This window comes from Gracilinanus agilis, chromosome 2, assembly GCF_016433145.1.
Source record: "Gracilinanus agilis isolate LMUSP501 chromosome 2, AgileGrace, whole genome shotgun sequence".
Taxonomy (NCBI): Eukaryota; Metazoa; Chordata; class Mammalia; order Didelphimorphia; family Didelphidae; genus Gracilinanus; species Gracilinanus agilis.
In genome coordinates this window covers 434583916-434598648 of record NC_058131.1, presented here as the reverse complement: position 1 = coordinate 434598648, position 14733 = coordinate 434583916, and the positions used below count along the sequence as shown (strand labels likewise).

The 14733-nt window shown below is 35.9% G+C and overlaps 1 gene segment (V, D, J or C); it reads right to left on the bottom strand.

The window, feature by feature from the left end:
* Positions 1-1173: 1173 nt before the first annotated feature.
* On the bottom strand, positions 1174-12494 carry LOC123233914. The segment is given in 5 exon segments: positions 1174-1252; positions 3223-3293; positions 6808-6822; positions 12055-12365; positions 12449-12494. Coding segments are annotated over 5 exon segments (522 nt in total).
* Between the last annotated feature and the right edge of the window lie 2239 nt (positions 12495-14733).

Below are 14733 nucleotides of genomic sequence, written 5' to 3'. Positions count from 1 at the left end.
TTATGAAAGTATATGGTAAGAGCCTTACAAAGCCCCAATATTCAGTACAAACTTTTAGAGATGAAGAAACTACATGCTAAATGTCACAGTGGATAGAGAGCCAAGCCTAGAATCAGGAGGACCTAGGTTCAAATTTAGCCTTAGATATGTCCTAGCCATGTGACCTTGGGTAAAACACTTATCCCTATCTGCCTCACTCTTGCTTCTCTTAAAATTGTTACTAGGACAGAAGTTAAGGATTTAAAAAAAAAAAACAACCTATGTAAGGCTTTTAACTTTTGTATCCCTGGTGCTTAATAAACAAGGGATGCAAAGCTAGCCACAGGTCAAATCAGTCCCAATTTTTCCCTCTCATGATACCTAATAGGCTCCAAGAAATAAATCTACAAATGAAAGAATGAATATGACACCTCAAAAGCATATAATCCTAGAAACATATAATCCTAAAAGACATAAAATCTTAGACTCTAAGCTAGTCTTGGAACTCAGTCAGTGTATGATTCCATAACTGATGAAATGTGAAATTCCTCTTAGAGAATTAAATATGTCAGGTGGTCTTATTCTGACCAGGGTTAACTGACTATGGATAATACGGTTATCAATGAATAAAAATGGAAACAGGGATATGTGTACCCTTTATTTATTTATAGTACACCCCTCTCATTTTGCTCACTCTCAGAACTCATCCACAGAGGATCCATAATATATGCTAGAAAAGTCTTTGTCACGTTCTTTTAAAATCTGAGGACTAACAATGTAGCATCTGAGCAATCTATATTAGTTCCCATTTCTTCTACAGGATTGGTCAATTTATTTTTCTGGTTATACACATACTTATTGTAATTTTTGTTGTTTTTTAAAGTTAAAGTTGATAAGATTTGAGACTTGTGTCTAACACTGTGTGCCATTGGAATTATATCTTCAAAATCAATGGGTTCTGCAGCAGTTCTTACACAATAATACACAGCTGTGTCCTCAACTTTCAAGTCATTCATTTGCAAGAATAAAATACTATTAAGATTGTCCCTAGAAATAGTGAATCGGCCTTTTATGGAGTCCAAATATTTTTTATGATCCCCATTAGTATCAATCCCTGAGATCCACTCTGGTCCCTTTCCTGCAGGCTGCCGGACCCAGTTCATGTCATAACTACTAAACGAGAATCCAGAGGCTTTACAGGAGAGGTGCAGAGATGTCCCAGACTGTCTTACTTCTCCCCCAGACTCCACTAACTGAATCTCGCCTTTGACATCTGCAAACACAAACACATCAAGGTCAGAACAGTCAAGTTGGTACTCTTTTTGTTTCTTTTTTCCTCCCCCCCCCCACCCCTGTCTCTTTCTTTCTGGCTGTCTCTCTTTTTCTGTCTTTCTTTCCTCCTCTTTTTTCTTTCTCATAAATACATACACATTATTAGTATTTTCTCATATTCTCATGTATCCATAAAAAATACCTTGAAAAATAAACATAATGAAAATCCATATTAGATCAATCTCCATCCTAGAAACACTGACTTAGAACTAGGGACCAAATGGAAAAGACAATGATAGTCTAGGGATCTTCTAGAATTGCAGGGAAGTGTATTGGTTTTAATCAAGTGAGGGAGGGGCATCATTTGCATGGCTTCTCTCTCCAATGCAAACTGACTGTGTCCCTGAGACAATGCCTCTTCTTTAAATAGGAGGACAAGAAACCTAGGAAATGTTGGTGTAAGTGAGACTCCTTGTGGCTGAGGGACTTATGTGATGAGTATGATGGAATGTTAGGTTGTATTTTATGGTAGGAAAATATGCACTAAAAAAAAGAGCTCCCCTTAAAAATTGGATTAGTGCTCTGGAAGGAGTAGTTTATATATAAATATAATACTTTATATGTTTTATGAGACCCTGGATTAGTATAGTCTTTTGGCATGAGCTCATTTCCTTCAATCTGGACTAGTTACCCATTATTCTGTATTTATCTGGCTTTGTAGGAAACTAGAAAAAGAATAATAAGTAGAAAGTTTCATCTTATCTAAAAGATAAAGTATATATAGGGAAGTATTATGCATGAAACTGTAAAATGATATTTTTTTAGAATTTTGAATGATGTACATTTGACACATCTTCTAGGCCAGTGGTTCCCAAACTTTTTTGGCCTACCACCCCCTTTCCAGAAAAAATATTACTTAGCGCCCCCTGGAAATTAATTTTTTTCAATTTTAATAGCAATTAATAGGAAAGATAAATACACCTGTGGCCATCACCACCTCCCTGGATAACTGCAGCACCCACCAGGGGGCGGTGGTGCCCACTTTGGGAATCACTGTTCTAGGCAATGGGGTCCAATGAAGATATTTGAGCATGGTAGTGACAGAATCAGAGTCTTTCTTGAATGAATTTTAAATTTCCCAAGTGCTTTTCACAACCATTATGTCATAAACTCTTATATTTACCCTGGGAAGAAGGTGGGGCAGATGACACAGTGGTAAGATTGAGAGCAGGATTATTAGAAAGCATTTACTCTAACCTCCTGTGCATCATAGTTCAAAGAGATAAAATGACTTTCCCAAACAAGTTTGGTGGAAATGTGTTGTTGATAATCTTAGATGTTTATTGTGACCATGCAGAAATCTCTTACAGTCCAAACAACTAATGGTCATTCCTCTTAACACAGTATATGGCACAAAGTAAACCTTAAATAAATATTCATTGATTAATTGATTTAAGAAAGCCAAAGTATATGTCTTGGGAAGGTAGTTATTTCATTAGGGTAGGTATATTGGAATAGAGAGGAATTTGAAGCTTCTTATCCTCTGAAACTAGACTAAGTTTTCATCAGTTTCGATTAATTTTCATAAGCCCAGAATAAAGGGATTCAACCTCAATCCCTGATCTTGAGAAGGAGATAAAGGGCAGCAAATGGTATTAGAGAAAAAAGAGTTTCTCATTTTTTATGAAAATTTTTATTTTATATGCATATTTATATTTAACTTTGACTCGGAGTGAGTATGAACTATAAAATGACATGTTTGTTCCTATCTGAGTCTCTCCTCTCTCTCTAGGAAGATGTAGCTTATGGAAATTTTTTTGCCTTTAGATTTTTCTCTGGATTTGAATTCTGTCCATTAGGACTCAGGATAAGTCTTTCTCCCATTTATGAATGTTTGGTATTAAAAAGTTTTCAGAAAATTATATTAGAGTTCAATTATATACAATATATATTATATTAGAGTATAATTACATACAAGAGTCCAAGATGGCAGAGTCGCAGCGTTTTTTCAAAACTCTTCCATAAACATACCATACCAAATCCTGACCAGAAAATGCGAGAAAAGGTCAGAGTGAGTAATTTTTCTGGCTCAGATTGGCATAGGAAGAGTATAGCCTATAAATAATGAAGACAGATATAGATAGAAACAAGCTACATGGAGCACTCCAGATTGAAAATTATGTGCCAGAGGGAAAAAAGGTTCTAGACACAAACAGCTAGATGGCCTAACCTTGTGCAGGATACCAAATGACATCTCTGTGGCTCAAAACTCAGCTCCTGGTCACAAATCCAGTTCAAGTTTGAGGAGAAAACCTGCGCCATAGGTGCATTATTCCAGGATGATGAGTGGTCAAAAGATTTTGGCTATGTATCAAGGGAGGCACAAGTTCAGAATCAAGTAGCTCTGTTGTTTGACCCCTTGAGCAAGGAGTGGTGGGGAGGAGAAAGCTTCAGTTCCAAACTTCAGACTAGCCTGAAGCCTACAACGAAATAATTAAAACTGGAACTTGCAAAAGTTCTGAAATTAAATTTTTTTCTTATTTACTGATAGTAGTTGATACCAAAAGAAGTTTATTCAAACTCCAACCAATGGCAAGCCCCTACATGGATTGTAACTAAACCTAAGTCAGGGATTTGCAGAGTTCATAAAGGAGAAAAGTAGTTAGGCTTTCCTCTACATCATACCACTTTGGTAACTCAGAATATTTGTAAAGCTCCTATTCTAGAGAAAACATAACACTCAATGTCCTCAAGAAAGAAGCAAAAGGACCCCTGGAGATAAAAATTCACTCCAGAAATTCCATCTAGAAGAGTAGAGAGTCTGTCCCTAACATAAAGTCTGAAGTCAGAAAGTGATCTGGAAGAATGAGAAAAGATTATTCAAGTATAAAGAGCTATAAATACCTCAAAGACAAAGCTACAAGAGAATGACTAAAATATCTGTAAAGCAAAGTCTTAAAGAAAAACACAGCTTGAGCACAAGTTCAATTAGAATTCTTAGAAGGCATGAAGCAAGAATTATATTTAAAAAGTGTTAGAAATATTTTTATGGATTAAATTATAGCAGTATAAGAAAAATTAGAAAAGAAATGAGAGCTACAGAGGAGAGAATGAGAATTAGAATCGGGTTCTTGACAGAAGGTATGAAATCTTATCTAAACAACAAAATATCTGAATATTAGAATTGGCCAAATAGAAATAAATGATTTAATGAGACAAGAAATAGTAAATGAAAATCAAGACTAAAAATACAGGGAAAACTATAAAGTAGCTCATGACAAAAACAACATACCTAGAAAATACAATGAGAGATAACTTAATTATCCTTGGACTTTTCTGAGTCACATGATCAGAAGGATAAAGGATAAGATATTTTCTTCATTTCTTATGACATCTAAAAGGTCTACAGAGAATGATTAAGGCAAGGGAAGAATTGAAACACAGTTTACCTTATTTTTACAAAAAGGTGGAAAAAACTCTGCTGCAAAATTCAAGACATATATTGGTTAAATTGAGCAATTCCACTGACAAATAAATTCTGCCAGTAACCAGGAAAAATAACTTCAAATGTCAAAAATAACTAAAGGAAAGGAAGTTTAAATAAATCAAGACTATTCCACACCCAGCAGAAACTACAGAATCCAATAAAACAATGTGTCCTAGAGAGTGAAGGAGTTGTAGATGTAAGAAATGTATTATGGAAAAAAACATTACATGAAAATGAGACATTTGGAGAGAAATAAAAGAGAAAGATAGAAAATTAAAGCAGAAAATTTGTTTTCCAGACACCATAGATAGCATATATACAAGGAAGATCAATAAATACAATTGCCAACAACAGCAACAAAAACTAAAATTAAAAAAGCAATCAAGTGGTGGCAGCTAGGTGGCTACCCCAGGCCTAGAGATGGGATGTCTTGGATTCAAATCTAACCATAAACACTCCCTAGCTGTGTGACTCTGGTCAAACATTTAACACCAATTGCTTAGCCTTTTCTGCACTTCTGCCTTGGTTTTATTTTGGATTTTTTTTTGGCTTTGTTTTGTTTTTAAACCCTTAACTTCTATGTATTGGCTCCTAGGTGGAAGAGTGGTAAGGGTAGGCAATGGGGGTCAAGTGACTTGCCCAGGGTCACACAGCTGGGAAGTGTCTGAGGCTGGATTTGAACCTAGGACCTCCCGTCTTTAGGCCTGACTCTCAATCCACTCAGCTACCCAGCTGCCCCCAGCATTTCTGTCTTTGAACTAACACTCAGAACCAATTCAAAGGCAAAAACAAAACATTCAAAAAATTATTTTTTCAATGCACACAAAAATCTTGTTTCAGACAAGGGAGGAGAGAGACAGGCTATAAAGCAAGATGGAGAATTTAGAAAGAGGACATTCTGTAGTGATTTGGTGGTTAGAGAGGTCACTTATACTTCCTCAGAAGGGAAATCAGAGCTACTAGGAAATCTGAGACACAAAAATATGAAAAGGCATGTACACAGTGAGAATATTACAAAGCAAGTGAAAAAAAAATAACCATGGGAAGGGCAAAGGTTAATAAAGACCCACACAATCAATGACATAGGGAAATTCCTACCACAGCACAATATTCTCTCTATTATCTGCAGGAAATGGTATTTCTAAGAGTGAAACACAAGAAAAACTTATTAATTGAATTTTGATTCTTACTTATAATTTTATTGATCTCTCTGAACTTCCAAGATTTCTTTCTTGGTGTTTAATTAGGGGTTGAGGGAACTTTTTTTAAATTTTTAATTGCATGCACAATTCATTGACCTACTTACTCTTTCTCTCCTGTACTGATGTAAGAATTTAAAGATACAAACTTTCCCCTAAGTACTACTTTAGCTGCACTTTTGACTGCAAATTTTGGTATGTCATTGTCTTATCATTATCTATATTGAAACAATAAATTATTTTTATGATTTATTTTTTAACCCACTCACTCATTAGTGTTGTTATTTAGTTTCCAATTAATTTTTTTAAATCTATATTTTGAAAGCCCTTTGTTTTTATTTATTTATTAATACCCTAACTTCCATCTTAGAATCAATACTGAGTATTGGTTCCAAGAGAGAAGAGTTGTAAAGGCTCCAGTTAGACAATGGAGGTTAAGTGGCTCACACAGCTAGGAAAAAACATTTTGTTGAATGTAATTTTATTGTATTATGAGCAGAAAAAATGCTTTTAATATTTTCACTTTTCTGCATTTGTTAGTGAGATTTTTATCCCCTAATACATTGGTAATTATTGTGAAGAAACCATGCAGCTCTGAGGAATTGATATGATCTTTTCTAACTAATTCGATATTTTCCATAGGTCTATCAAATCTAACTTTACTAAATTCTATTTGTCTCTATAACTTCCTTTTTGTTTGTTTTATAGTTAGATTTATATAAGACTGATAGGGGTAAACTGAGGCCCCCTCCTATAGTAGTTTTACTCTTACCTCTTATAATTCAATGGATTTTTATTCAGAAATGTTGGATATTATGCCATTTATACATACACGAGATTTTATATTTCTCTATGTATATGTATATGTACATATAGATATATGTTCTATTGGTATTAATTCATTGTCTATGATGCCTTTAAGAAAAAATGTAAGTTTCCTTGAATATGCCTTTTTATTAGGTTTATTTTTGCTTTCCCTTTATCTAAAATTATGATTGCTGGTCCTGCCCTTTTTTACTTCAATTGAAGCATAACAGGTTTGATTCCAGCACATTATTTTAACTTTATGTGAATCTTCTTGAAAATGACAAATTATTGGGATTTGGTATTTATCCATTTGTGGTTTCTATTTCATTCTGTTATACTCTTCCATTTTATGGGTGAGTTGATGATTGCTAAGTGTACTTCTTTCAAACCAATTCTCTTGTACTTATCTCTCTATGTTAACCTAGTCCTCAGGACTCCATTTTTATTCTGAAAACCTTTTTTTCTTTAATCTTCCCTCCTTTCCACATCTCTCCCAGGCCTCATACTCTAGCCACTGTGCCATCTAGCTTTCATGCTTTTCCACTGGGTAAATTGAATTTCTCTATGAAATGTGTGTATGTAAGTTCTTCTCTCCTTGAACCAATTCAGATAAGAGTGCTTTGAAGTATTGTCCACTGCACTACCTCCTCACTTCTATTTTGTAAAAGTCTTCCTAAAAACCTCTTGTATTTAAGAATTTTTACCATTCTTCCCATCCTAACACAATAGAATCACACCCATGCCTTTTAAGTAGACCATCTTTAGCAGCCCTAGCAATGATAAAGTAACGGAGGAGTTACACTTTTTAATTCGCCATATAGAAATTTAAATAGTTTAGCCTTTTGTAGTTCCTTATGGTTGATCATTCATGTTTATCTTTTGATGTTTCTCTTAAGTCTTATAGATGAATGTCGAATTTTCTACTTATCTCTGATCTTTTCTTTAGGAATGCTTAAAAGTTCTCTATTTAATTAAGTATCCACTTAATCCTTTGTGGGATTATACTCACTTTTCACTGGATAGATTATTCTTTGTTGGAATCCCATCTCCTTGTATTCTGGAATACAATAGTCTAAGCTTTTAGCTCTTTTAATATTGTAGCTATTAAATCTTGTGTGATTCTTCAAGGAAGTCCATTATTACCACTGTTACTTGGTATTGTACTAGAAATTCTAGTTATAGCAATAAAAAAAGAAAAAGAAATTGAAGGATTTAGAATAGGCAAAGAAGAAATGAAACCATCACTCTTTGCAGCTAATTTTATGGTTTACTTAGAGAAACCTAGAGAATTAGTTGAAATAATATTAACAACTTGGCAAAGTTTCAGGATATAAAATAAACTCAAATAAATCATCAGCATTTCTATATATTAACAACAAAACCCAGTAGCAAGAGATGAAAAAAGAATACATTTAAATTAATGGTAGATAATATAAAATACTTCCGACTGTACCTGCCAAAACAAACTTAGAAAGTATATTAACTCAATTACAAAAAAATTTTCACACTAAGTCAGATCTAAATGACCAGAAATATATGAATTGCTCTTAGGTAGGCTGTGCCAATATATAAAAATAACAATCTTACCTAAATTAATCTACTTATTCAACACTAAATAAAGTGCCCAAAATTATTTTATAGAAGTAGAAAAAATAATAAAAAAAATTTATCTGGAAGAACAAATGGTCAATAATATTAAGACAATCAATTTTTAAAAGTAAAGTGAGATGGTCTACAAGTAACAGATCTCAATTGTATAACAAAGCCATCATTATCAAAACAAGGTAGCTAGGAAATACAGTGGTGGATCAATGGAATAAAGTAGGTACTGTTATATTCAAACTCTGAGTCTCACTTTGATTGACAAGGGAGACAGTTAGAGACATTGGAATGTTCCCAGATGCCATGAGGACAGGAGCAAAGGCAGTTGGCCTGAGGATATAAATACCCCTAACAGCCATCTGGGAGGGTCTTTGAGCTTGGACTATTTGATCTTGCATCTTTGATCTTGGAGCAGTAATCTGAGGGTCTCTGACCATAGGTCATTGATCCTTTCTGAATCTCCCTAGATCTTTAGGCATTGGAATCATCATTTAGTTTTCTGGGCCCGGGTGGTAACTGGAAGGAGGGAAGGTGAAGAAGCAGAGGAAGGTGAAGGGTGGTTACTTCCTAAAGGCTGTCAGGCTGACATCACAAACTGATAATAAGGAAGCTGAGAGAGATCATAGATATCTGTACCAACTGAGCAGATTGCCCTCTCTGGTTTGGCAGTGGCCAAGCTGAACCAGAGGAGGGGAAACCACTAGCTCCAGCTTTACCGAAACAACAGCCTACAGTCCTGAGGGATTATTCATCATAGCTATTAGTGTCACAGGGTCTCCTATCCCCAATCCATTCCTGATTATTCCTTTCCCTATTTAACAAGTTTCATTAAGTACCTTCCTTAGTGGTCATTATATCACGACCCTTGGGGAGGGAGCAACGCAGTAAGATGAACAACATAATCCAAGGCTAATAGAGCCCAATATTAATAATCAATCCAACCCAGGTGGGACCTGAAAAGGTTACCCATCCACCAGACCATTAAGGGTACTGTTATGTAGAAATAGTAATTATACCATCAAGCAAAGGTGACTGAGTTGGTGTTACCAGTCACGAACTACCTAGGGGAATACAAAGACACAGCTTCCCTAACCAATATCCCCTAGAAGCATAGTAGTATAGTATTAAGAAGAGTCCTATAATCATTATAACAGTACACAATACTTAGTAATAAATGATCTCAGGAATTTAGTACTTGATAAATCAAAAGATGCGGGCTTTTGGGACAGGAACTCAGTATTTGACAAAAATTGTGAGGAAAATGGAAAAATAGTTTGGCAGACTCTGGAGGTAGATAAATATCTCACTCTGTATACCAAGATAAGGTCAACATGAGTACATGATTTCAACATAAGGGCATATACCATAAACAAATTAAGGGAGCATGGAATAGTTTACCTGTAAGATATCTAGGTAAAGAAAGAATTTATGTCCAAACAAAAGACAGTGTTATTGAATATAAAATAGATAATTTTGATTAGATTAAATTTTAAAAGTTGGTGTACAAATAAAACCAATATAACCAAAATTAGAAGGAAAACAAAAATCTGATAAAGGAATTTTACAGAAATATCTCTGATAAAGGTTTCCTTCCTCAAATATATAAAGTACTGAGTCAAACATATAAAAATATGTAATTCTGTAGTTGAAAGGATATGATCAGGTTGTTTTCAGATGAAGAAATGAAATTTCTGTCCATTCATGAAAAAGTACTCTAAATCACTTTTTTAAATTGTATTTATTCATTTGTTTGTTTGTTACATTAAAATACCCATTTGATTAGAGAAATGCAAATTTTAAAAAACTTTGAGGTACCACCACATACCATCAGATTGGCCAATATAACAGAAAAGGAAAATGATAAATTTTGGAGGGTTATGAGGAAAAATTGGAACACTAATGCACTGTTGGTTGAGTTGTGATCTGATCCAACCGTTCTGGAAAGCAATTTAGTATACTTATGCCCAACCATGGGTTAAAATTAATCTTGGAGACTTTATATTACATTTATTTGTAAAACAGAGAAAGAATGAGCAATCTAACTAGAAAGTCTCCAGGTTCTACCACGTTTCTTTGATCCCAGATTCCCTGAGGGCCACTGTTGAGGCTCCAAAGCCACCCTTTTTCCAAGGTCACTTGGATAGATAGCCAGGAGCTGGAGCACTATGCCAGGCTTCCCGGTGGCTAAGAAAGACTGTTAAGTCAGATAAAAACAGGTTTGCTCAGCAGAGAGAGGAGCACTGATCCCTCATGGGAAAAATGGCAGAGAGCTCCTCGCTTCTCTCACTGGCCTTTTAAATTTAGGCTAAATCCTCCTCCACTATATTTAAGACTGGCCAAGTTTACTTAATCCCTGTTTAAGACAGGTCACCCATGAGGATTTCCTGATACCTAGTAGTTTTCAGACTTTTACCAGTCTGATCTCTACCAGAAGTCTGAGTATACACTATAGAAACATTGCTGGTCAAAGGAAGGCCTGGTATCAAGGATCTGGGTTTCAAAGTGAACGAGTACATTTTTTTTAAACCCTTACCTTCCATTTTGGAGTCAATACTGTGTATTGGCTTCAAGGCAGAAGAGTGGGAAGGGCTAGGCAATGGGGGTTAAGTGACTTGTCCAGGATCACACAGCTAAGAAGTATCTGAGGCCAGATATGAACCTAAGACCTTCCGTATCTAGGCCTGGCTCTCAATCCACTGAGCTACCCAGCTGCCTCCAAGAGAGTACATTTTAAATTACATTTATACACATCTATCTAATTGGGACTGATAGATATTTTTCCTAAGAAAAATAGAGAATATAATCCAAGTGATAAGTTTTGAGTGGAACAATCTGAGTAAGAGCATAGAGGCAAGGACCTGAGCTATGTCAACAGGGAGTGGAATACTTACAATGACAAATCAGGGTTCAGAATCATTGGTGTCAGGAGAGAATGATAGGAATGGCAGTGCAGGAGTGTGGTAACAATTTTGAGGCATTTCAGATAGTTTTTATCAGCCCCTCAGGTAAAGAGTTTAGAGTTGTAGCAGGGTGCCATGAGGACCCACGTAAGATCCTCCTTTGTCAAGGCAGTTTATAAGGAAAGCAGAGCAGAGGGCAGGAAAGCATTTTTTCCAAATTCATTTTCATTACTACGAACACATTTATGTATTTGAATATTTCTATCTATCTATTAGGCATGTTGTATGCTTAATACATATAAAAAGGCTTCAACTCTCCAATCATTCCTGATATCTCAAGTAACTGCTTTTCTACCTCACATAAAAGGTCACAGAAATCAGTCACCTTGCAAATCATATGTAAACCATAAAAACATATAGCTTTTCTTACTCTATGACAAAAAAATAATATGAAAATAGGTATTGAGAGATAATACATGTATAATCCAATGGAATTGCTTGTCAACTCTGGGAGTGGGGAGGGAAAATTAGAGCATGAATTATGTAACTTTAAAATAAGTAATAACTTTTTTAAAAAGAGTGTATATCTTTTCTGTGCCTAGGCGTCCATCGAAAGAGGAAAGCATCTCAGAGATAGGAAGGGAAGGAGGACCTTTGGAACAGTTGTTGGCTGGGAAAGGAGAAGAAACCACAGACTGCAAGTAAACTCCTCAGCATCACCTGTTGTTAAGCTCTCTCTAAACCAGGATCCTTGGGACCTACATGAAAGAGGCAGTTTTATACACAGTGTCATGCTTCATTCTCTCACTGTGTCTCCTGCACAGTAATACATGGCTGTGTCCTCAGCTTTCAGGGTATTCATTTGCAGGTGCAGCAGGCTGTTGCCATTGTCCCTGGAGATGGTGAATCGGCTTTTCACAGAGTCTGCATAGTTTGTGCTACTTCCACTAGTATCAATATGTGAGACCCACTCCAGCCCTTTTCCTGGAGCCTGGCAGATCCAGCTCATCCAATGGCTACTGAAGGTGAATCCAGAAGCTTTGCAGGAGACTTTCAAGGATCCTCCAGGCTGTCTCACATCTCCCCCAGACTCCACCAGCTGAATATCACAATGGACACCTGAAAACATCAAAAGATTGCATTTAAAGACAAGTCACACCAACATAACACTTCATGGTCTCTCCATCTCCAAAAATATCTACCTTGGAAAATGGACAAAATAAAAATCCAGTTCAGTCCACATCTCATTGTGAAGGCTTGACAAAGTTAGTCTTAGGAAATAAATGGAAGGAGGAAGGAAGCCACACAAGCCTGAAGCTCCTCTCCTAGTATGGCATGCATAGGTTTTGTGCTGGTTTTCATACCTGGAGGGAGGGGCACTATTTGCATTTTCTCCTCTATTAAAAAAAAGGAGGATGAGCAACTGCCTCCCCCTGGAGTTAGTTCTTTCCCTGAGCTGCAATGAGAAAGATCTGCTAGAGCTGATTCCAAAGCCCTTGGAGACATTTTATGACATTAAGAATCTCAAAAATAATGACAGGGCACAGTGTCTGTCCTTCTCCATCACTCCAATTCTTGTTATTATGAAGAGAATTCTCAGTAAACTTTTGTTTGTTCCTGCTATTTTTTTTAATTTAACCACCCTCCTGTTTCTATTTAGGAAGGTAGACTAACTCTCTCTTATCTTTATTTGATCTTGAAATGAATCTTCTCATCAGTTACTTTTTTCTTAGTATCAATACCCAAGTCCCTTGGTTCCTATGTTTCCTTTTAGGACCATTATTTTTTCTTGGAATTGAAATCCACTTGTTAATTACCTCCAATTCCCATGATGTTTTCTCATATCCTTCTTCCAGATAGAGGAATTGAGGCATGAAATGGATGTGAGACCATTAAAAAGTCTCATGTAATCTCTAAGCATAATATCCTGCTTCTAAGAGAGGCCCATTATGTGTGATGAGTAGTAACACAATTCTCTTAGGTATGTATTTATCTTCTAGGTGCTCTGGGCTAAGCATACAAATGGAGAAAATTCTCTCCTTCCTCAGACCTCCTAAATCTGCTGCCACCTACTGAATATTTCACTATGCCCTCACCAGATAAAAGTATCTTTTTCCTGCTCACATCTCTTCTCCCTTCCTTCCTGACAGAGCAGGAGAAAAGGGAAGTCAGTGTTGTTAACCCATGGTGGGGGGGAGGTGGTAAAGAAAAAGAGGTGATATAAAGTCTATTATGACCCTGCCAAAAAACAAATTACTCTCAACTACTATGGGACTTTAGAATTTTATATAATGCATAAAGTTTGAACTATGTTTTTTCCTCTCCTAACATAAGACTTGTACTTATATTTTCTTGTTGCTGTTCACAACCTATAGGGAAAAAGTAACAGTTCTATAGGAATACAGTTAAACTGACACAAAAATGGGTTTCTGCAGATGCTATGATTTCCAAAGCATTATCTTCCCTACTCCTAAACCATGCCTCTCAGTTTCCTTGATGATGCTTGGATTCCTTCAATTAATTGGCAAAAGAAATTTATATTAATAACTGATCAGAGTTATTCCATCTATGAATCTGTTTGGCTTCTAAGTTGTCATTATTTGTCATTATTTATACTCATTCTTAACTCAGACCATCTAATGTTTGCACCCGTACTCACAGAGTCCAATCTCGTAGAGACTATATATCATCATCATTCATTAGTTATTATACTGATAACTAGCATTTACATTATGCCTTATGGTCTTCAAAGAACTTTAAAAGTATCACATTTTATCTTCAAAACAACATTGTAAGGTAGGTATTTTTATTCTGTAACTCAAAGTAAGGAATCTCAAGTTAGATTTTAAACATGAAGATGGACATTCACTGAAAAAGTCATCTTTCTTCCTTTTCTGAATCTCAAGACCATTTGACATTATTCTTTATATATCCAATCTTTACTATAGTTTATGATGAGGAGGAGAAAATTCTCAGGAAGCTCAAACTCTATAATTTGATTCAATATTTGATTCAATATCTTTCCATTTTCTCCAAAATCTCCTTAATATCCACCCCTCCCCAAATAAACCCTTTTAATCTTTAATCTCTCTCTCTCTCTCTCTCTCTCTTGATTCCATCTCTGAAAACTACAAAGATACATTTGACTCCAATGTTGACTATCTAACAGAGCCCCTTTTGGGGAGACAGAACAGGAACCCAGAATTCCTTGAGTAAAGGCAATGGAAAAGAAGAGAGACAAGACAAAGTTTGCATCGGAAGGGCCTCAGTCTGCTGATGACTGTTGAGCACTGTTTTTTTTTAAACCCTTACCTTCCATCTTGGAGTCAATACTGTGTATTGGCTCCAAGGCAGAAGAGTGGTAAGGGTAGGCAATGGGGGTCAAATGACTTGCCCAGTGTCACACAGCTGGGAAGTGTCTGAGGCCAGATTTGTACCTAGGACCTCCCATCTCTAGGCCTGGCTCTCAATCCACTGAGCTACCCAG